Here is a 22,118-nt window from a genome sequence, read left to right as displayed (position 1 = left end):
AAACCAATAAACTGGCACTGAGTTCATCAGTCAGCCTCGGCAAATCTACTTCCATCTACCCCTGGAGCGCCTCTTCCTCTGATGGAGGCCCGCAGACTCCGAGGTGCCTCCTTCTCCAGAGCCCATCCCAGCCTTGGTGCTGGCAGGGGAGCACGGGGACGGCGGTCAGGCGCATCCCAGCCCAAGGGCGTCAGGGGCAGCGGGGTGGCTGGGGGGTGGGAGGAGGCCCATGGCGCAGCAGGTTGGGCAGGAGCCTTTGCCCAGCCAGAGAGGGCAGCGGGCACATGGAGGGGTGGTGTGGGTGAGGGCCCGGGACAGGATTTGGGGCCTGCTTGGGGCCAGGGAAGCAAGAGCCCCATTCACGTTGCCCAGATGTGTTCTACTCTAAGTGTGTGACCTATAGGAAGAAGGCATGACGGGAACGAGACTGTAGGAAGATTTATCGGGCTTCGAGAGGCCAGCAGGCAGCAGAAGAGGGGAGGCCAGAGGCAAGGAGAACCACCTGGAGGTTGAGGGGCTTGTGCCGGTGGGTAAGTATGGAGGTGCCAAAGGCAGGTGTCAAGGAGGGGCCTTGCCCCTTCCTCTCTCCCCTCCCCCTGTGGTTCATCCCTCCCTGTGCCCCCCTTCCCTTCTCCCCTTGCTACCGCTCAGCCCCCTCTTTCCCTCTCCTCCCCCACCCTCAGGGAGGTGACAGGCCACACTGGCTTCCCCATGCTGTGGACTGAGAGGTGGTCAGGCCTCGTCCACCCAGACCCCCTTCGAAGCTGGATCGCTCCCTCCGTGGCTCTGGGTCTCAAAGCTGGGGGCTGGGGTGGGGGTGGGGAAAGCGCCTGAAGATTTGCTCCAAGTGGAGCAGATGGTGCTCTTGGCCCAATGGAGGTGGCCGAAGGACACGACCTTCCTCCCGGCCTTTCTTTTGGGAAAGGAAGTCTTTGGAAGTTTGTAGCAACTGAACAAATCTCGTCACTTTGATAAGCAGGGTCCCATTTCACTCCCCATGTGGAGAAAGCTCCACACTTCCTCTGATTGTTTCAGTTTATTGAATTTCGGTATGTGAGACATGATAGCCTCACTCCTGGGGAGTTTGGGGAGGAAGTGCAGGGGCCCGGCCGGGCCTCCACCGGGCAGCGCAGGAGGAGCGACGCAGGCCGGGTTATTCTTGGAAGTTATTTTGATCTGCTGGCCCCCGTCAGCTCATGTTTCTGTGCCCAGCCTCAGGGCCACGTAATGGATGAGGCGTTTCATTATAATAATAGACTGCGAGCTCACTGGAGGCGGGCGGCTCTCCCAGGGCGCCGGGACCACGCTGCTGGGTGGCTCAGTGTCCCTCCTCCCTCCCAAGCTCCGCCGGTGCCATCCGGGGGGAACTCATGGCCAGGACCCAGGGAGGAGAGAAGGCGGGGAGCAGAGTGGCGCAGCCTCTGGGGGCTCCCCAGCCATGAAACCTTCCTCTGCCCAGCTCCCGGGAGCAGAAGTGACTCATGGGGAGCCTGACTCATGAGATCGATGGGTGGGAGAGCTGGGGAGGCAGCTTTCAGCTTACCATAAGGAAGAATGTTCTCGCCATTAAAGCTCTTTAAAAAATGGAACCAATTGCCCAGTGAAGTAGATGTCCCTGGCATGATGAGAGCTCACATCCCATCTAGCCGGTACCTCCCACTCCGGCCCCACATTTTCCATTTTAATTTTCGAATTTAAATCTTCTCTTATTTTATGGACATACTACTTTGCTAGACTGAAGAGCCACATGGTGCCACATGCAGTACCGGTTACTGCTTCCCAGTTCTGGAAGCTGGACGTTCAAGATCCAGGTGTCGGCAGGGTGGGTTCCTGCTGAGGCTGGGAGGGGGAGTCTGTTCTGTGCCTCTCCCCTTGCTTCGAGGGGTTCACAGGCAATCTTTGCCGTTCCCGGGCTTGCAGAAGCATAATCCTAGTCTCGGTCCTCATCCTCACACAGCCTTCCCTCCGTGCCCAAATGTCCCTTCATAAGGCCACCAGTGATGTGGGGCCAGGCCCATCAGACTCCAGCAGGAGTATGGCCTCATCCTAACTTTACATCTCCCAATACGGTCGCATTCTCACTTACTGAGGGTTAGGACTTCAGTATGTGTATTTTGGGGTAGGGAGGCACAATCAATTCACAACAGATGTGGTACACATGCATTGTAGAAATTCAGAAAACGGAGAAAAGCAAAAAAGAAGGAAGGAAGGAAGGAAGGAAGGAAGGAAGGAAGGAAGGAAGGAAGATCTTCCACATTCCTTGGAGATGACCACCTCAAATGTCTTAGGGCAAATCCTTGTGAAAAGGAGATCTTAAAACGGGACAAAAGGTACACACGTTGTGTCCTTGCTTCATTCAACCATCTTTACCTTTCTGCTTCACTAAATACATAATCTATGTTCAAACTGTGTATTGTTCACAGGAGCTTCACTCAAACCAGGAACCAATCGGTGGTTGTTCATTTTAATCAACTGCTGTGTCCGTTAGTCTCTTTCATGGTCACTGTCCCTTTGTGACATTGACTTAGTTTGGGCAGGTATGCTGCATAACGTCTCCCCTCCTGGATGCGTCCAGTGGCTTCTTTGAGTTGTTCTTTGGCTTGTTTCTCTGCCTGCTACGTCGCTGTACGCTGGGGTTCCTTTTAGCTGTTTGATGCACTCCAGTGAGGTGTGTTTGCCTGGAAGGCATCACGGGCACTTCTAAGTCAGCAGATAAGAAATGTCTGGATGACCCAGTTGGGTCTTCCCAGGTCTGGAGATGGTGCCTGGGGGTTCTTGCCTTGGCAGGGAAGTAGCACCTGACCTCGAGTCCTCCTGGCAACCTGAAATTTTTCGAACTTGAAGGTTTCTGATAGTTGAGACAGGAACCCACCCTTTCTGGTGGCAGCTGGCTCCAGGAGGGGAGCGTTGGTAGGTCTGCTGAGCCACCCTGATTGCTACCCTTTGGGGACCACACTGAGCCCAAGATTTCCAGTTCTGAGAAGTCCTGTCCTTGGATTCCCAACACCACATCCACTAATGTGGGGTGATGGGAGCGTGCTTTCTCACCAGACCTGTGTCTCCATATGGTCCAAGCCCCACACAGCTGCACAGCTAGGCCTCGGTAGTCTCCCATTCCCCTCCTGGACCATTTCCATTCAGGAAAGACCATAGCTCTTCTCCCCCTCCCCCCAGCATTTAGGGTGTTTTGTTTTGTTTCCTTTCCCTTTTGGAGGACAAATTTACAATGCAGCACACAAACTTTATGTGTATATTTACTGATTTTTTTGACAAATGTATACACTTGTGTAATCCAAACCTCTATCAAGATACGGAATAGTCCCATCCATATGACCCTTCCTGGTCTGTCCCAGCTCACCAGAAGAGAAGACCTACCCTCATTCTCCACCGGAGATAATTTTGCCTATTCTAGAACTTCATGTCAATGGAATTGACAGCATGTTCTCTCCTAGTGAGTCTAGTTTGGGTTTCATCCATGGTGGGGCAGGTGTCAGCAGTTCATCTTTATTTCTCGAGTGGTATGGCATTTAGAGGATCATACTCCAGTTTATTTATCTATTCTCCTACTGATGGACCCTTGGGCTCTTTCCAGTTCTTTGCTATTATAAATAAAGCTCTATGAACATTCTTGTACGAGTAACTTTGTGTACAAATGTTTTCATTTCTCTTGGGTAAATATCCAGGAGTGAAATCAGTGGGTCATAGTTGAAGTAGTTGCAATATTTACTCTCCTATCAGCAATGTATGGCAGGTTCTGGTATTTATCGGCCTTTTAATTTTTGTCATTCTGGTGGGTACATGGTGATATTTCAGTGTGGTTCAAGTTTGCATTTCCCCAGTCATTTATGGTGAGAACCTTTTGTTACATGCTTATTGACCATTTGTATATATTCTTTTGTGACTCTAACTTCTTAAAATTAATTTTTACCCCTTTTCCTTAAGAAGCACTAAAGCTATTGTTGAACTTATTCAAATAGGCATTCAACACATGAATCAAATTTCTTGCTCATCCTTTAGTGAAGAGCATCCAAGATATGTGATAGGACACAGTCTTTGAGAAGAAGCAAGGCTGCATGTGTTTATCCTGTTATCCAGATTCCCACTCTCTGGGGTTCTGGTAAGTGCGTCATTAGCAGGTACTGGGGCTCAGTAGATTGGTGCTGCTGACCCGCACCCTATGGATGGTGTTCTTGAAGAGCACTCTGCTGCGTCGGGATGGGCAGGGTGGACAGGGCAAAAGGGTGGGAAAGACCCCTCTGCCCTAAGGAATTTACCTTCTGGGGCTTGGAGAGGTTGGGAGAGGGAGTACAGAACTTGCACCTGAGAATAAGGAGGAGAGGAAGTACAGCTGCTGGGACTGGACCCTTGATGTTGGAGAATCAAGATGCCAAAGAACTTTCTTCCAGTGTCAGGTAGAGTGAATCGAGTTCTTCGCAGTTCTCCCGGCCACGCACGACATTTGTTACCCTTCCTGGAAGAGGTTCCTTTGAGCCAGCTCAGATGGTTTGCAAGAGAACACATAGCTGTCCCCCCCTGCATCTGAGTCACACGCTCCTTGAGGGGTCATAGGAGGGTGAGACTGAGGACCCTCTGTCCACTGGAGATCCCATGGTGCCTCCGAGCACAGGTTTAAAACAAGTCTGGTGAAAACAGTCATCAACAAATGATTGGATCATGAAAAGATGAACTTATAATCCAGAGAGGTCTCTATCTTCGTCTCGCGTGGTGGATCCATGTTATAAAGCTATGCTCCCCTTCCCGAGTGTTCGTGTTTGTGATCCACCCAACTGTCCTCCTTACTTTTTCCTTTAGCATAAGACACCGTCACGTCGCCTTACCTGAACCTGCTCCCCCAAAACAGCAGTCCCAGCCTTTCGACAATTACTAGGGAAAAGAAGCTGGAGGGTTCAGGGACACCAGGGAGGAGGGCGAAGGCCACGCGGGGTGTGTGCCAGGCCGGCGGGGGGCCCGGGCCGGGGAGGCCCCACAGGGTCTGCCCACGCCAGGCCAGGGAGGATGGGGGAAGAGGAGAAGAAAGGCTGGTGGATCAGAAAGCGCAGCTCAGGCAAACACAAAGCAGCTTCTCTGCGTGACCGCCATGCAAGCTGTCCTTCCAGCGGGGAGACTGTGAGAAAGTGTTAGAGGCCGGCAGGCCCCTCGGAGCCTCAGGGAAAGCGGCCACTGGCGCCGGGGCCCGAGCCTGGGAGGGCTGCAGGCTGGCACAGGACGCCCGGAATGGCGCGTTCCCAGGCCCCGCCGACAACCTTGGCCAAGTCCCATTTCCTCCCGGAGAAAAGCTTTAGCCCCACGAGGGGGGCAGGGGCTGCAGCGTCTTTGGGGGGCCAGCTCCCTCCCCTGCAGGGTGGCCCAGATTAGTCTGGCTTCCAAAGGCCAGTGGCGGGGCCGTGAGGAGCTGGGCGGGCATGTAGTGTGCTGTGCACTAGCCTCTGGGATCCTGGGGTAGAATCCTGAGTCCGACGTGTGTGATCGAGACCCAGGCCTGTCACCTCAGTTTACAGAAGGGGAAACAGGCCCAGAGGATTTACGTGTTTAGTGGCCAAGAGCTCTGTGCTGCTCAGAGGCCTCCTGAAGTCCAACTCAGGGCAGGCCCTTTGTGCCACTGGGAAGGGGACAGGGCATGGGCACAGGGAGACTGAGTGAAGTCCCTGGAGCAGTGAGGGGCACTGTCCTGCTCTGAACCCCACAGGGAAGTAGATCAGCATCTGGGGGTGGAGGGTGAAGGCTCCAGGGAGGAACGCAGAATGCCTCGCATGAGTGAGGAGCAGGTGTTTGTGGAAGACATCCTTCCCCCCTTTGTGCTTTGGCCTTTGGATGACCTGCTGTGCATCATTTCCTCACCTCTTGAAAGGGTTGATTTTGTTGTAGGGATTTGCAGACTGTTAGGGTTGTAGGAGACTTCGAAGTTTCTGGGGGCCGGCTTCCTGCCCACTGCAGGAACCCTTTGGGATGGTCTCGGAGGGTCCCTGGCCCTACTTGATATTCCTAAAGAGAAGGGAAGTCTCTAGGTCCTTGGGAGGCGGGGCAGCTTCGAGTCAGGCTTGAATACTGTGTGGACCTTGGGTGTCCACCGGACCTTCAACGCGGGGGTGGAGGTGGAGGGGAGCTGATGTTGCTTCCACATGGCCTCCCACAGATAAGCTGGAGGTTGCATGGAGTGGGAGGATTGGGGCGTCGGGAGCCCCATGACCCTGGGGCCGGCTCCGGGCATCACTGGGTCCCAGCAGCGTGGCCTTGGACCAGCTCGTTAGCTTCTCCCAATGCCCGTTTGCTCATCTTATGAAATGGAAGTGGGGGACGCTGTGTTAGCAGCGATCTCTACGGAGTGGGTGGCGCCCAATGACTCTGCACCGCATGTTGTCCTCCAGTGGCCCGTGTGTCCACCACCTGTCCTGGTTCATTTCGTGGTCCTGATGTCATGCCTGACCCTTCTCCCCATGCACAGGGGCACAGGCGCAGTGAGCGGCAGGGGTGCACACCCAGCACGGCCTGGGCCCTAGCCACAGAGGAGCCTGGCGGGACGGAGGGACGGTCACGGCCCACGCGAAAGCCAGCGCGGACCCCACACGTCCCCTGGCTTCCTCCCCACCTGAGGGCGCCGTGTCCACACCTGCCACACCTGGCTCTGCCCCTGTCTGGAGAGATGTGGGGCTGGGCTGCAGTGAGCCTCTCACCCCAAGTGTGGCAGGAGGAGGCGGGAACGCACCTGGCAGCGTGGTCCTCCCGGCCAAGCTGGGGATGGAAGCAGGGAGGGTGAATCGGGAAATCACAACTTTCCTAGGGAGCTCAAAACACACAAATTCAATCTCACCCGTGATTAAATCCTGGCTCCCTCTCACTCTGCTTTATGTCTGTGGTTCCTGGGAAATTAAAACAAAAATGTCCAGCTACTGACTATTGATCCGGTTTTAAGGCCCGGGAGGGACAGAGAGGGGTCTGAGAGGAGGGGGTGGGGTGGGGACGGGGAGGCTGAGAAGGAAGCCAGCGCGCCCGCAGGTCCTGAGGACTTGGAGGTGTTCGAGAATAAAAGCAGGCCGCGCGTCTCCGTAGGGTGAGCTGAGCCGAGCTGACGTTTTCACGAATAAAATGCTGAGGACACATTTTAATGCAATGGAGTCAGTGCTCACTGGGGCTACACATAAATGCTTTCTGGTATTCTGTAGTAACACCCAAATCCCTTCACGGTGGGAAACACAGAAGAAAAATATTAGCCTTGTGCCCTGGTCTCTTTAGCCGTAAGCACTTGGGCTGCTCAAACTGTGCCCGCGGTGCCCTCTGATCAGGGCTGTAACGTCCACATGACACCAGAGACTGTGCTCCGTGGCACCCACGCACGACCCGTCCTCGACCCTGTGCTGTTTCACTGTGACCTGAAGGGCTTGAGGTATGAGATGATCGGGTCTGGGCTCCCAGAGTGCGGTGTCTAGATGTACATTAGAATCATTTGTTCTCTTATTATGTTACACAGTAGCTCTTCTATTGAGAGATGAGGTCTCAAGCAGAGTTTTAAGTGGTTTTCACAAGATACCTCGTTTAATCCTTCCAAAACCTTCCAAAATGTTCTTTCTTCCCATCTTCCAAGTGGTGAAACTGAGACTTCAGAGGATTATATGGAAAGATCAACATTATCCAGCAAGTTGGTGGTGGAGCTACAATGTAGAACTTGACCTGAATCACAACCAAATCCGAAGCCACCATTTCTCTCTTTTTTTAAGATTGCATTTCTTTATTCATGAGAGACATAGGCAGAGGGAGAAGTAAGCTCCCCGTGGGGAGCCGGGTGAAGGACTTGATTCCATGACCTTGGGGCCAAACCCTGAGCCAAAGGCAGATGCTCAACCATTGAGCCACCCAGGTGTCCCGCAAGCCATCATTTCTTGCCCCCTTCTGCCCCACAACCCCTCGCTGGACTTAATTTTATTTTTTATGTTGGAATTAAGTTGCTTCCCTTTCCAGCCAGTCCAGAATATCCCTCCATCCACACATGCCTCCCACCTTTTTTAAACCAGAAGACCACCAAGGCGTCACAAAGCCCCTGAGATCTTGGTCTACGTATCTTGGACCTACTGTGAACACAGGTTGGGATTCAGATTGTACTCCCTTTTAGAAACACACTGGAATATTTGATCTCCCCTGACCATGGTGCTTATAATCCCCACGCTGGCACAGAACTGTAAATTTTTACCCGTGTTATCCCACCAAAGCCCGCTGACCCCCCAGGGCTGGAGAGGCCCTTCCGGGCGCCCCTTTCACTGCTGGAGAAGCAGAAGCCCTTCATGCATTTAACAGTGTGGTGGATTCTGAAGGGTCTTTTCCAGAGAAAGGCTTTATTCAGCCAGGACTCTGACCTCTGGGGAGGCGCTGTGGTATTTGTTAGATATGTGGCCTTTACTGTGAGTGACGTCAGTAAATATTCAAGCAAGTCCAGAAAAGCTCAGTCTGTTCCCTCCCAATAGAGCGTGTTAATCAACTTCCTTGTTTGGGTCATTTCTGTCATGCTCTGAATGGAGGGGGAAAAAGGCACCTCAGCAGAGTGTAGTTTGCTCCCCTCAAATATATTTGGATAATAGATGCGCCAAATATATTAGATTTGGGGCCGAGACTGTCACACTTCAGGAATGTTTTGCAGTTGGGTTCCCTCTACACTGAAAACATTCTTTTGACACGGAGGATTCCTAGGGGAAATGGGAAAGCCTACTCATATGACATCTTCCCCTCTCCTGAATGGAGCCTACTGATGAGTGATTAAAAATTTACCTTTTTGTCAATAACGTTCTTTATAGGACATTTTTCTTGCTGCATTTCAATGCAGCATTCACCGCCCCGGTTGCACAAGGGAGGAGACAAAAGGCCATTTAAAGCTCTGGTTCTAGAAGGCTCCTAGTTTGCACTGAGTGGAGCGAAGGCACCCCTGTGGGCCTTGCCGTCTGTGGACAGTCACAGCTGCAGGGGCTCTCTCTAGCCTCAGAGACAAACTGAGGCAGTGGGGAGATGCAAACACAGGCGCCAGGAAGGGAGCAAGGCTGCTGACGCGATGTGTGAGCTGTTTCGGAACAGCTGATCGAATTCTTTGAATTCTGAGCAGTTCACTAGGAAGTTCTGTTTTAAAATAAAAAATTCAATTTTTTAAACTTCAAGTATAAAGATGACAACCGCATTGGATATTTGGAAATGTGATATTGGACGGCAAGACTTTAAGCCTTTTTTTTTTTTCCTGGTAACACTTGAAATAAAAACGATTTTTTTTTTTTTTTTTTTTTTTACCATTGGCTTTTTATCAGTTGATTTAAACCATATTTTTCTAAGGTATACCTCTTTGTTCTCTAGACTGAGGATAATTTAGTTATCTTCCTGATGAGGGAAGTTGAAGCTTCCCTATCACTCTTAAAGGCTATGTTGAATTAATTTCCCCGAAGGGTCCTACACTTAATGTTAAATTGCAAGAGTCTCCAGGCTTGAAAGCAGGGCCCATGGAGACCTGTGCCTCAAATATAATCGACTTTTAGTGAAGACAGGCCTTCAGAAGGGCTGGAATCAACGTCTGGGACCAAGACCTTAGTTTGGAACTGTCGTTCCCCAACTTCACCGGGCATCAGATCCCCTGGAGGACTTGCGTAGATGCAGGTGCTGGGCCGCACTGTGGAGTTCTGCTTCAGCAGATCTGAGTGGGGGTCCAAGAGCATGAACCCCTCCCAAGATCCCAGCTGATGCTGTCGCTGGGCCAGGGACCCCAATTTGAGAACCACCATGCTCAGATGTGCTGAGGGGTAACTCCAGGTGTCTATGGCTGCTTCTGCTTAGCATCCTGAGAACACAGATTTTAAATGGACATTTGTGCTGAGTCCACCAAGGAAATATTCATACGATTGTGGGTGTTCGGAAGTTACCTTGATGGAGGGCAGCCTGGTATGGTTTTCCTGGAGAAACCTGGCACGAGGTGTGGGAAGAGGAGATGGTGAGCCCGCAATCGGCACCACATGCCGAAGCCATGCTGATGTGACAGGTCACACGGAGGCTGTGCGTCTGTCTTTGGATGCCAGATGGGCCTGTGTTTGTGGGAGATTGGGAGGATATGTAGGACACTTTCCTCTGACTTGATTTAAACAGAATAATGAATGCCTGTCCCAACGACAGCAGAACCTTTTCAAATTTTCTGAAGTCTGAGCATCCTCTGACTCTTCTGTTGGATTGATCGTTGTTCTCCTAGGACACCCCAAGTAGTCCCGTGTCCCCCATCTGTCAGTGTGCGAGGCTGTCTCTGACACACTGGCCTGACAGTGGGCCACCTATGCCATTTTATAAGGGCCACTCATGCACTGCCTTAGGTGTTTACTGGGTGCTGAGTCTGCACCAGCCGCGCCTCATGCCAAGGGGACACCATCATGCACAGAACGAACCTCCTGTGCTCATGCTGCCCGCCTCCCATAAACAAGCATGTGAACATGCACTAGCATGTCAGATCCTCGTCGGTGTTCCCAGGCAAGTAAAGTAAAATAAAGGATAGAGAGTAGGAGGGAAAGGGGGCTGAGAAAGGTCTTCCTGAGGAAGCGACATTTAGCAGAGACCAGGAGCGAGGGAGCCGAGTGAACATGAGGGGGAAGGTGTGCTGCGCTGAGGGGATTACAGGAGCAGAGCTCTGAGACCAGAATGATCTGCATGTTTGTGGGGCCGGGATGAGGCCAGCAGAGGCGGCATGCAGAGAGGCGGGACACCAGGAGGCCATGGGAGGTGGGGGGAGATGAGGTCAGGGGTAGCCAGGGGCCACAGAGTGCAGGGGGCAGGCAGCCACAGTGACAGTTGGAGTCACTCTCAGGGATGGGAGGGGGAAGGCCGTTGGAGGGTTGGAGTAGCTTGCTCATCTGAGGGGCTCTGGGTCTGCAGGGTCCCCGACTGCTGTGCACAGTGTCCCAGTGGAACAGAAGTGAGGAGGCAAGGTGGTGGCTGAACTGGAATGGGAGGAAGGGGTCGGGACACAGGTAGATATGGGGCCACCCTGATGATTCTATAGACAGCACTTGCAATGGATGGGATGTGGGATTGGAGAAAGAGAGACAGAGAGAGAGAGAATGAGCCAGGCAGGAGTGCAGGATTTTGACCTGAGTAAGTGGTGAAGTAGATTCCTGTTGCCTGAGCTGGACCTTGCTGGGTGTGGGAGGAGGGTTTGGTTTCATATGTCTGGTTTCATCATCCTTCAGACATCCAAGTGAAACGTTCAGTGGGAATTCGGGCAGTGGACATTAGATGTGAGAATCAGGGGTGTCTAGATGGCATTGGAAGCCCTGGGCCTGGGTGAGGTGACCTAGGGCACCGGTAGAGAAGGGGAGGGAGACTGAGGCCTGAGCCATGAGGCCCTGACCTAGTAGAGGTCAGGAAGAGAAGAAGGAGCCCATACAGGAGATAGGATGCAGTGGCAAGTCTGAGCATCAGTGCATCTCCCCAAGCAGCAGGCTCATCCTTCAATGGGATTTCTCCTCATCTCCCCATGGCCGCGTCACTAAGTGGGTACATAGCACATTCCCTGCCATTCCTCAGTGCAATAAGCTTCCCCTTCTTACAAAAAACACTCTTAATGTGGCATCCCATGGTGCATAGATGGGGACAGACACATCTGGAAATGCCCTGAAATTGTCACCAAAGTACGGTGTGCCACGTGCACTTATCTGAGTCGACAGTGCAGAGTTTCAACAGATTCTCTGCAAAACTAGGGAATGGGGGGATCCCTGGGTGGCACAGCGGTTTGGCGCCTGCCTTTGGCCCAGGGCGCGATCCTGGAGACCCGGGATCGAATCCCACATCGGGCTCCCGGTGCATGGAGCCTGCTTCTCCCTCTGCTTGTCTCTCTCTCTCTCTCTCTCTCTCTCTCTCTCTGTGTGACTATCATAAATAAATAAAAATATTAAAAAAAAAAACTAGGGAATGGTTCTCGGTTTTCTAAATACATGCGAAGCGGCAGTGATATGTGTTTAGCCCTTTTGGAATGCAGGAAAAGAACAGACCCTTTCACCCAGATGGAAACTTGCAGAGATTTGGCAAAGTAAAAATGAATAAAGGATCCAAGTACCTTAAAAAAATACTCCCACTGGTGAAAGCAAACTTCCAGCTCCTGAAACAGAGAAATGTAAATGAGCCAAGGTGTAAAGAGCACTTTCCACCAAATATCATCACTAACTAGTGGCCAGGAGAATCAGCTAATTGGCAAGCAACCTGAGGGAAGATACAAACCACATCAGCAGTGAGATGGAAGACCAGGTAACATTGTGGGAGCACAGGCAATAGAACCATTCCTCACTGAGGAAATGGAGCCCAGCCACCTCCTGCACTTGACTATGTAGCTACTGCATTCCACTTAATACCATTGTCAACGTTGGGGCTGAAGGGGCAAACGACTGTTAGGATTTCTCAGAAACAAAGCCTGATGTGGGGTTTAGATCTCACACTCACACATTTAAGACCATTAGAGAGACAAAGACAGTGCGAGATATTTTTAGAATCAGATTCAACACCTATATGAATCTTCCTGTGGAAAGTGTTCTTGATTAAACCAAGCACATTTGTATTATTATTGTTTTTTTTTTCCGTGGCAGGGCAGAGAGGATGCTTGTGGTTTCTTTTGTATTAAAACAACATGATTACAAGGGCACCTGGGTTATTCAGTGGTTCAGCATCTATCTTTGGCTCAAGCGGTGATCCCAGGGTCTTGGGATCGAAGTCCCGCATTAGGATCCCCACGGGGAGCCTGCTTCTCCTTCTTCCTATGTCTGTGTCTCTCTCTGTGTGTCTCTCATGAATAAATAAATAAAATCTTAAAAAAAAAAAAACAAACAACCCAGCATGATTACAAATGGCTGTAGTGGCATGAGGTCACAGTCCCCTTTTGAAAAGGCCTTTCTGTCCTAGAGCACAGGTGAGCCCTCATTAACAGAGCAGAGCAGAGCAATGCTGAACCTAGTGTACAAGGAGAAATCAGAAATTTAATGCACTCCAAATACCTTATTTTAGAAGAAAGTACGTTGGTTGAGCTTGGGATAGCCATTCCTTCTGGGTCTTCAGAAGAGTATGGTGTTCTGTGAGGGCCCCCAGTGGGACACCTGGTTGGGGGAGGTGGACCGTGATACACATTTACTGCCCAAGTGGCTCCAGTCAGGCTTGGAGCACTGCTCATCTGCTGGCTGTGTGAGCACAGAGGTCCTCCCGGGCCCCAGGTATTTAAATAGTGAATGCGAATTGTCTTGGCGTGTGAATGGGAACATGGTCATTTTCAATTTGGATCTGGAAGTGTCCCATTTTGGATAAACTTTGGTTAATGGCGCTTTCCTAGAAAAGGGTTGCTTTCATGGAATCGAATGCTTAAAAAACATTTGAGATTTTCTGACTCCATTTAAAATCCTATCAGAGAGTAGAAATTTATATTTAGAAAAAATGTTCAGGGAATATTTCTCCAAGGTATGTTATTTCTTTAAAATAAAATCAGTCTTGAGCTTCCCAGCCTCTGCTTGCGATGGGCTAGTGATAAACATCTCAACATAGCCAAAATAAGTAAGAGATGCAGTGGGCATTGAAATAGACTTAAAATGACTTCATTTATTGCTTCTCTAAATTACAGTGCTTCTGAGATGTCCCAAAGCCTACACTGAAACTTCTCTAGAGAGCTCATGTAAGTAAACCCAGAAGGACTTAAAGCTTTCTTTGTTTAAGAGATCTTCAGTTTCAAAATCCTATTCTCCAAAATGCAACCATTTCGCAGAACTTTTGCACTTTGTATTTCTGCCTGACATTCTGCAGATCTAGTGGGGCCATAAATTATGTGCTGTTGTTCCAATGTAGGGGGGAAAGGCAAGCCAGGCTTGCAGGTGAGGGCATGCCTTTTGTAATGACTTCTGGGCAGCCGGGTGGGCTTGTGGAAGCTCTGATGTCTTTCTCACCAGGTCCTGTGTTGTACCCTAGACCAATGACTATGAGGGGGCCAGAGACCAGACCCTGGCCAATGGGAACCTCATTATACATAATGAGAACTGCACCATCCCGTGCACCACACGTGGATCGAGTACCTACCTGTCTGTAGCAGGCCCTGGGCAAGCTGCTTTCCTAGCAAAATCCATCCCATGATGATCTGCCCATCATCCCACTCGGCACCCTGATGAGCTTACCACATGCATTTCATGCTATGCTGTTAACAAATCTGCAAAGAAGATATTGCGGAGCCTGTTCCGGGATGAGTGATTTGAGTTTTCGAGCATTTCGAGAATTTGCCCAAAGTCACAAGGCAGTTATGCGGTGGGAAGAGATTTCACACCCACATCTGCTAGGTTGCTACTCCCGTGCTCTAGCCACTGTGCTCCTGCATCGACCATTCAGTCCTTGCAGCGACCCTGGGAAGCAGAGACTACTAGAGGTGATGAAATCAGGTTTAAGTGACTTGCTTTGGGCTCTGAAGTTCCTGAGTACCAAGCTCAGAGTTCTCCCCTAGATCTTCCCTCTCACGTTCAGGGCCTTACCGACGGCTTCCGTTGACTGTGACACTTGGATGGCATCTTCCAGTAAAAATACCACAGTCACAAACAAACACACAGGCAAACAAAAAACATTGCTTATGACACCAATGCTTGACATTTCTCTGACTTTTCATAACTGCATTCCCATTGACACCTTTAAAAGGACGTCTCAGTGTAAAAATGTAGCTGTGTGAAAAAGAAGCCACTGTGCCATGCAAAGGTCTGAAACCTATTGACATTTCCTTCTTTTCTTTTGCATTAATCAGAATTTATTTGGGAGAAGTAGAAGACAAACCTAGGTAGAATTTGAAAAGCAGGCCATTTCTATTTCTGCATTGGTAAAACACGTATTAAAGAATTCTTCAGAGAACATGTTGCTATGTATGGAGTTATTTTGGTTTTCTGCAAAATTGTGTCCTTATGACAAAGAACTCATTATTGCCTTGGAGGAAGTACCATATTGTCTGAAGATTCTCCAACTATATATTGCTTTGCTGGGGGAAAAATTGGTCATTATTCATAATGTTTCTCTTTCAAATAAAAGGCCAATGGTATGAGAAAGTATAGTAGGCCCTTCACATGGATCACCATTAGTCCTTACCGCATTCCTACAGGTAGGAATGATCTTGACTTCACAGCTGAGGAAACCTGACACTCAGGTTAAATAACTTGCCCAAGGCAGCAGAACTGGTAGGTGAGAGCTGGAAAATGAACCTGATGTTTTAGTTCCAAGCCAAAGTTGGGGCTTTTGGGTCAGTGGAGGAATCGTCTTGCTCCCTATAACAGGTAGTTTTCAAGACCATGCCTCAGAGCCAGAAGCCAGGCCTGTTTCTATGAGAGGCCAGCCTTGCTTCTGTCTTCTACCAAAATAATGCAGGAAATTGTAGTAGGAACTTTGGAAGGTACCAACAAGGCACTATCTTTCTGAAAGTATCATGGATTTTGGCGTCCCTTCAAATATATCAGTGATGCCAGGACACGAGGTAATAGGTGTAAATGAACATTATAGTTTGGAGAAAAATCTACCTTAACCTGTTAATGTTTACTTCTAACTATGCCTCTTCCAAATATACAGGAAAGCCAATTTGTTTTACATAGTCATGCATCTCTGTTTATCCTAAAAAAAAAAAAAAAATGCTTACAGAAGCAAGGTGGTAGTAGCTACTCAGATGCTAGATTTCGTATGCTGAGCCAGTCATCAAGGAAGATGAATAATGAACCAGTTCTCAAATTCAAATTCAGTGTTTGCCTTTGGAAACTTGAGTCTTAAATAATTAGTGACGATCTCGAGGCCAACGCTGGGTGCATGGTGGAACACATTCCATGTCTTCACTTTTGTGCAGAAACTGCACTTTGCTACAGAATGAGATACTTTAGGCTATGCCTTTCTGGGCAGTTAGAGCATTTCTCAGGTGTGCAAAGTCAGTGTTCCGTCTTTATGAAGTTTTCTGGGCTGAGTTTCAAATGCCCCGAGCTCAGCACCCGGCATGCCTAAAAAGCCATTGTCTGTCGGGGCTGATTGCCTTACGGTTGGGTTTCTCTTTGGGCGCCTTTTTTCTTTCTCACTTGGATGAAAAAGTACATGTTCTTTGTCTTTTGTTTTGAGTGGGGGGTTCAATAAAATTCCAAAATACTGCCTTCAGACCTACAGAGAGGAGAACCCATCCACCTCGCAAGGGGAGGCAAAGGAAGGGAGAATTGCCAAGGAATCATTAAGATGCATGAAAATCATTTTCAAAAATGATCAAAAGCCCTGAGCAAAGTGCTGGATGACATCTTGTCAATAACACACCAGGTCCTCGGATAAGGCATGTCACAATACGGAGGGACAAGGATTCATGCTAGCATCCTTTTTCATGTTTGCCATGTTACATTTTGCACACGCCCCCTACTCTTCCCCAACCCCCACTCTCCCCAAACCCGAGCTGGAAAGCCCCCCCAAGCGCCAATGACAAGTGGGCCGAAAGTATTAATCACGTTCCTAGCTGAGGTTCATGGTAGGCTGCAAAACTGTCCTTCTGCAAATGGAATAGAGATTCAACAGTTTTATTGAATGTCAAAGCACATTGTTCTGCACAGCTGCTGGAGAGGTGCTGTGCAACCGGTGTTTCTCCTCCATGACAAACACCTATTAAGCAGTCAGCATAAACTCTTCCCTTGCAACCTCTGACATCACCCTCAGGGCAGGCAGACACAGAACAGCAATTGCTGAATTGCGCATGAAAATTATAGTTTTATTGTCTATACAACTGAAGGTTTAACTCGGACTCCTGCTTCTGTCCGAGCCGTATAAAGAGGCAATTCTTCTCTTAGAACAAATAAGCACAGTACGCTATTGTAATCTAAGAAACAGGCACTATTTATGTATTGGAAAGCCTTGCTCTCAATAGGACTAACGGTCCAATGGCCCATAAGCCACTATTTTAGCAGCTGTAGAAAAGAAAGCCGTAGAAGTCACAAGTAATGAGATGCCGAAAGCAGCAGAGACAGATGACGGGGATGCGGGGACACCCGCGCCCGTCCCATGTCCTGCCACTAGTTGAGCACGCATGACTCGTAGGTGGGGACCATGTACTTAATGTTGATGAACGCGTCCTCCCCGCCGTAGCGCTCGAAGGCTTCCAGCGTCTCCTGGATCAGGTCGCCGATGTTCTCTCTCTTCTGCTGGCTATAGTCGATGCCGTCTCCGGAGTTCACTGGTTCAGGCAAACACACAAAGAGGCCCGTTATTGTGCAGTTTTCCCCCCAAAAGCCCTACACATCTGTCTAGGCATTTTCTCCGAATGCTGGTTGGGAGACACAAGCATGTAACGTTTTCTAGGGGATCTTACAGTTTTAGGAGTCCTGACAACTCTATGAAAACACAAAGCCCCAGATTCAGAGCTGGTGAAAATGCCTCTGAACCAAAGAAATAGCTGAATAAACCAAAGTGGGGTGCTCACAGGTACAGGACAGATCACGAAGCTCGGGTCTGATGGTTATAAAGAGTGTTCCCTGGGCCCTGAGTTCTTCAAAGTCCCAAAAGATGAACAGTCTATCACCACGTTAGAGTGTCAGCCCTCTGTGGTTTAAATGGTTATACCTGAGGAAGGAGAGGCTTAGCCCATCACTGTGTCTATGGTGCCATTGCACCTGGTCTCTCTCTCCTCCAAGTGTCCCTAATCCAAGTGTGCAGTTATCTGAAATTATGTCCATCACCCCAGGCATGGGTGGGTTACGAGGAACCTGCCTTTCCTGCGGTGGCTGCTCCTGCTCATCCATCACTGAGCATTTGGACAATAGCTCTTAGTTACGGTTTCACAGGGAATGTGCCTCTCTGCTGGTTTCAGAGTCTTAAGTCCAGCCAGGCAGAGGACCTGGAGCCTGGAGGACCCTAGCCAAGGCTGGATCTCGTAGAGCCTTGAAGTGACCACTGCAGCTGCCTCTCAGATTCTATGAGAGAATAATTCTGGGATTGGCCTTGGGCAGCCTCAGGAACCTAGGAATGCAAATGCTCCATCTCAAACCATTTGGATGAGAAGTATCTGAATGCACCTAACCTGCAAGATGTCTGCAGGAATCACCCATGCGTGTGGGAGTCTGACTAAAATGGAGACCCTCTCACTTCCAACCAGAAGACAGAGATTCTTTGAGCTTTTCCCCAATAGCTGTCTTGACACACATGCATGTTGCACTTCACTAACAGATTTCCAAGGGCTTCAACCACGTTTGTGCTCCCAGTCAGTGAGGTGTTATTACGCCTTTGCTGAGTTGCTGACATCACCCCCTCTTATCTCTGCTGAAGTGAGGTGCAGAGGATGGTCTGTGAGCTCAGGCCAGGCCGCACAGGGCAGGGAGCTGCAGCCTGAAAATGTGCACTTCACCAGATAAAAGTCCTTACTCTATCCATATCTCAAGTATGGCTCCAAAATGTTGATTTTGTTCGAATGTGAAAATAATAGAGGGAAAAATGGCATTGCAAACTTTTCCCCTCAGTTATTTTAGACACTTGAGAAAAGACTGAGTAATGGTTCAGACCAGCATTAAAAGTAACAATTACAGCTCCACATAGCAGAGATAAGCAGTTCTTTTGCTTGATTTTTCCAGAAACTTATTAGAGAAATATCACTGTCTTCTCTAGCAAAAGGAAAATGAATTGCTCTCCTGGTTAGTTTTTTTTTTGGTAGGAGTGAAGGCAGGCAGAAATATTACCAATTTTCAGAAAGAGATTAGGAGACATACAGCTATGGTGTATATCAATTTTTCATAACAAATACCTTATAACGCAAAGCCATTGTAATTAGGTGGGGTTTTCTTTCTTTTTTGAGAGAGAGAGAGAGAGAGTGAGAGAGAATGTGTATGAGGTGGGGAGGAGGGGTGAGGTATAGAGGGAGAGGGAGAAAGAGAATCTAAAACAGGCTTCATGCCCAGCATTGGAGCCTGATGCAGGGCTCGGTCTCACAACCCTGAGATCATGACCTGAGCTGAAACCAAGAGTAGGAGGCTTAATGGACTGAGCCACCCATGGCCCTCAGTTAGGTGGGATTTTCTTGCTCATGATGGAAGCATTTCTATGATCGCATGGAAAGCTTGATTTAAGTTAAAGTTTGATGTACAGGGTAGCTGATCATCCAAAAGAAACAAATACAAGAATTATTGTAGAATAAATAAGAGATAAGATGTCTGAAAAAAGATTTTTACCCTATTGTTTTTGAGCAAAAGATAAACTTTTTAAAAAAGTTTAAGAATTCCAAAACTGTAGACAAATGCACAAAGTAAATAGGCTCCCCACCCACACTTTAGATTTACATGGTGATGGGAGGAGACAGTCCCTGCAGTCAGAATGCCCACTATGGAGGACAACATGGTATTAATAAACTTGATGGAACTTTCCAAGAAGAGAAGATCTTTGGGTTGAATTAGAGGGAAAAAGGAAATGCATGCACCTGTGTGATGTGTGTGTGTTTTGGAGGGGGTCATTGATATTTGTTACAGGTGTAAAGAAAAGATCTTAAGGAAGAAAGTCCAAAAGAAGGCAGGACAAGAGAGTCAGAAAAAGGGGCTGCGGGGACAGAGACAGATGATATGTGACAAAGAAGATCCATATCAGAGAACACATCTGTTAGGAACAACGTCTGCTTCCCAGGATTCCGATTGGAATGGGGAAGACTGTCTAGCAAGGCTCTTTGGTCTCTGTGTGCCTCTTTTTCCAAGATGACATTCCTGATAGACTCCTCCCGATCATGAAGGAGGTGGACTTAGCTCCGGAGAAGGTGGCATGACCTATGCCTGCCTAGGACAGCCACGCTCATAGCACAAACCCCTGGAGGGCACATGGGCAAATATAAATGGTGATGGTGCTGAGCGGTGACAGCCTTGATCTCATTCTTTATGGCAAAGATACGTAAATTAATCACTAATAAATAGCGTCTTTTGTTGGCATATTAGTCAAAAGGTCAAGAACTGAATAGATCACGGGACAGACATATTTTCCTGATGGAGGCAGAGGGGGTTTGGAAAGTCTGCACACAATGGAAAGCTTAACACACCCTGTTTTTCCCACTGACTTCCAGAAGGCTACAATGACAAGCAATACTTTATTTCAATAATAACCTATTCTTACTTTTTAAAAAATATTTAACTGTAGGAGTAAGTAAAGTATGTAGCTTTTTTGTTTCCCAACAGTGTATAAACCCAAATGATAAAAAGAACAGAACAGAATAGAACTTGCTTGTTCAAAAAGTGAGTTGGAGTTGGCATATTTTGTGGTTACAGAATGTATATCACTGGGGCAGAAAAAAAGACCAAAGAGGAACACATGCCTTATTTTGCACACTTTAATGATGATAGGGCACAGTTTAGTGTCAAACCATGCTGAGAGGCAGGTGAGCAATGCAGTCTCCATTTCAAAACAGTTCGATTGCCAGTTTCTTTGAGAATTTGAACTGGAGCTCACCACTTTAAACACATGTGATGCTGTTGGAAAGTACACTTGTGAGAACAGGGCACTTAAAAAAAAACAACCCAGATGGTTATTTACAATCATCGATTCTGATTAGGAAGAAGACATTTCAATTTAGGAAGCTAGGAATCTGTTCTATGTCCAGCAGCTGGAAAGATACATCGATGATGGAAAAGATATGTTTTATTTATAACAAAACAAATAGGGCTGCAACAAAGGTTTAAGCCAGATTTCTTTTCCAAAGGGAAAATACGCAAGCAGAGTAGAGCAACGGGTGCAGTTTTTCTTCTCGGAGATTCTCTCATGCAGGAGGCATGCAGATACTGCTTGAAAGCTGTGTCTGGTTAGGTACTATCGTAAATGCGTTTATTATTCTGAATGCTGAAATCGTTGATGATGTAGGCACTATGTTTAATCACATGCATACATCTTCTTCTTCTTCTTTTTTTTTTTCTATATGCCCCTCTTTAAACTGCCCTGATCTAGATGCTTTCTCTTTCCATGGGCCACGTTTTTCAGAACTGGGACATATACTTCCCAGCCTCGCATCTGGCACCATCACGCTCCCGGTGATGAACTCAGCTTGTCTGCGAAGTGGCTGCCATGACGCCTCGTCACCAAGGGCCACCTCGAAGTGGCGCTGCGTGAGCCACCGATGGCTGCCGGGTAGTGGATGTGAATCAGCAACAGACACACATCATGTAAGATTTTGACAAAAGAGTCTTTTAGCACTTCTGCGATTTCCAAACTGTAGAAGCTGCATTCGTCTCCTTTAATTAAGATGATTACAGGAAGGGGGACAAGGAAGGCAAAAAGAGCAAAACTAAAAAAACAAACAGAGAGAGAGAGAGACACTTTTGGTGGCCAGCGGAAGGCCGTCCCCAAGTCAGCGCCGAGGCAGGTGTTGGCAGCCTTGCGTGGCCACACTGATGGGCGCCCTTGGTCCCGGCACCCCCAGCAGTCATCAGGATGGGATGCTGTCTGCACGCCGAGTCTACTAGGCACTGCCGGGTAATGCCATCCAGGGAAAAGTGGCTCTTGTCTTCAGGAGAGCATATCCCCTCGCTGGGGACATCTTACTGGTGGCCCTCTTCTAGAAGGCCTTGGTCATATACACCCACCGTGTAGGCAGTTCAGGCTGTGCACCCCGACCTCACAGACCCTCGGTGCTAAGAGGTCCCCCTGCTGCTTGGGTTGTCTCTGGGTGGCGTCCTGAGGGACCCTGACCTGTGTGCTCTCACTCAGCCCCTCCAGACCTTGGAGGAGGAGGGCGGTCAGGGACACAGGCGCTGCCCTGGGGAGACTGAGGCAGAGTTACATTCAGATTTGGACTTCTCTGCCTCTAATGTTTTTTTGGTTAATGTTTTTTTTTTTGAATGTGTAGATGCTGTCCTGTGCCCACACCGCAGAGCAGTCACTGGGGAGTGAAAGCACTCTGGCAGGCGTGGAAAGAGAAAGCACAGAAACCTTACCTCGGCGCTCATTCCACACGCCTCGAGAATCTATGTGATGCCAATGGAGGAAATAAGTTACAACACCAGCCCGTCCTTCCTGGCCGTGACAAGAGCCACCGGCAGCATTGCCCGAAGAGAAACGGGTCTGTTAGTTTGGGGACTGTGCTGCTGGAGCAGTGACTTGCCCCCCGAGGGGAGAGTGGGAATCCCCCC

The 22,118-nt window shown here is 48.9% G+C and overlaps 1 protein-coding gene and 1 long non-coding RNA gene across 4 annotated transcripts in view; one reads left to right on the top strand and one right to left on the bottom strand.

Moving 5' to 3' along the window:
* The first annotated feature begins 318 nt into the window (after positions 1–318).
* Positions 319–13,840, top strand: LOC111095931. Its single transcript, XR_005353779.1, has 3 exons — positions 319–530; positions 13,622–13,672; positions 13,801–13,840. It is a non-coding gene; the product is annotated as an uncharacterized LOC111095931 (long non-coding RNA).
* A 2,879-nt stretch (positions 13,841–16,719) lies between these two features.
* The window catches only part of PACRG (parkin coregulated), a 521,242-nt gene continuing 515,843 nt past the window's right edge, over positions 16,720–22,118 (bottom strand). For 2 of the 3 annotated variants that reach the window (XM_038526512.1, XM_038526513.1), the window contains one exon: positions 16,720–17,206. In XM_038526512.1, the coding sequence (XP_038382440.1) occupies positions 17,046–17,206 (161 nt within the window). In that variant the 3' untranslated portion in view covers positions 16,720–17,045. The remainder of the gene's footprint in view (positions 17,207–22,118) is intronic. The other variant, XM_038526514.1, reaches the window with a different exon arrangement.

Source organism: Canis lupus, chromosome 1 (assembly GCF_011100685.1).
Source record: "Canis lupus familiaris isolate Mischka breed German Shepherd chromosome 1, alternate assembly UU_Cfam_GSD_1.0, whole genome shotgun sequence".
Lineage (NCBI taxonomy): Eukaryota > Metazoa > Chordata > Mammalia > Carnivora > Canidae > Canis > Canis lupus.
The sequence above is the reverse complement of the archived record's forward strand: the minus strand, read 5'-3'. Positions and strand labels throughout refer to the sequence as shown.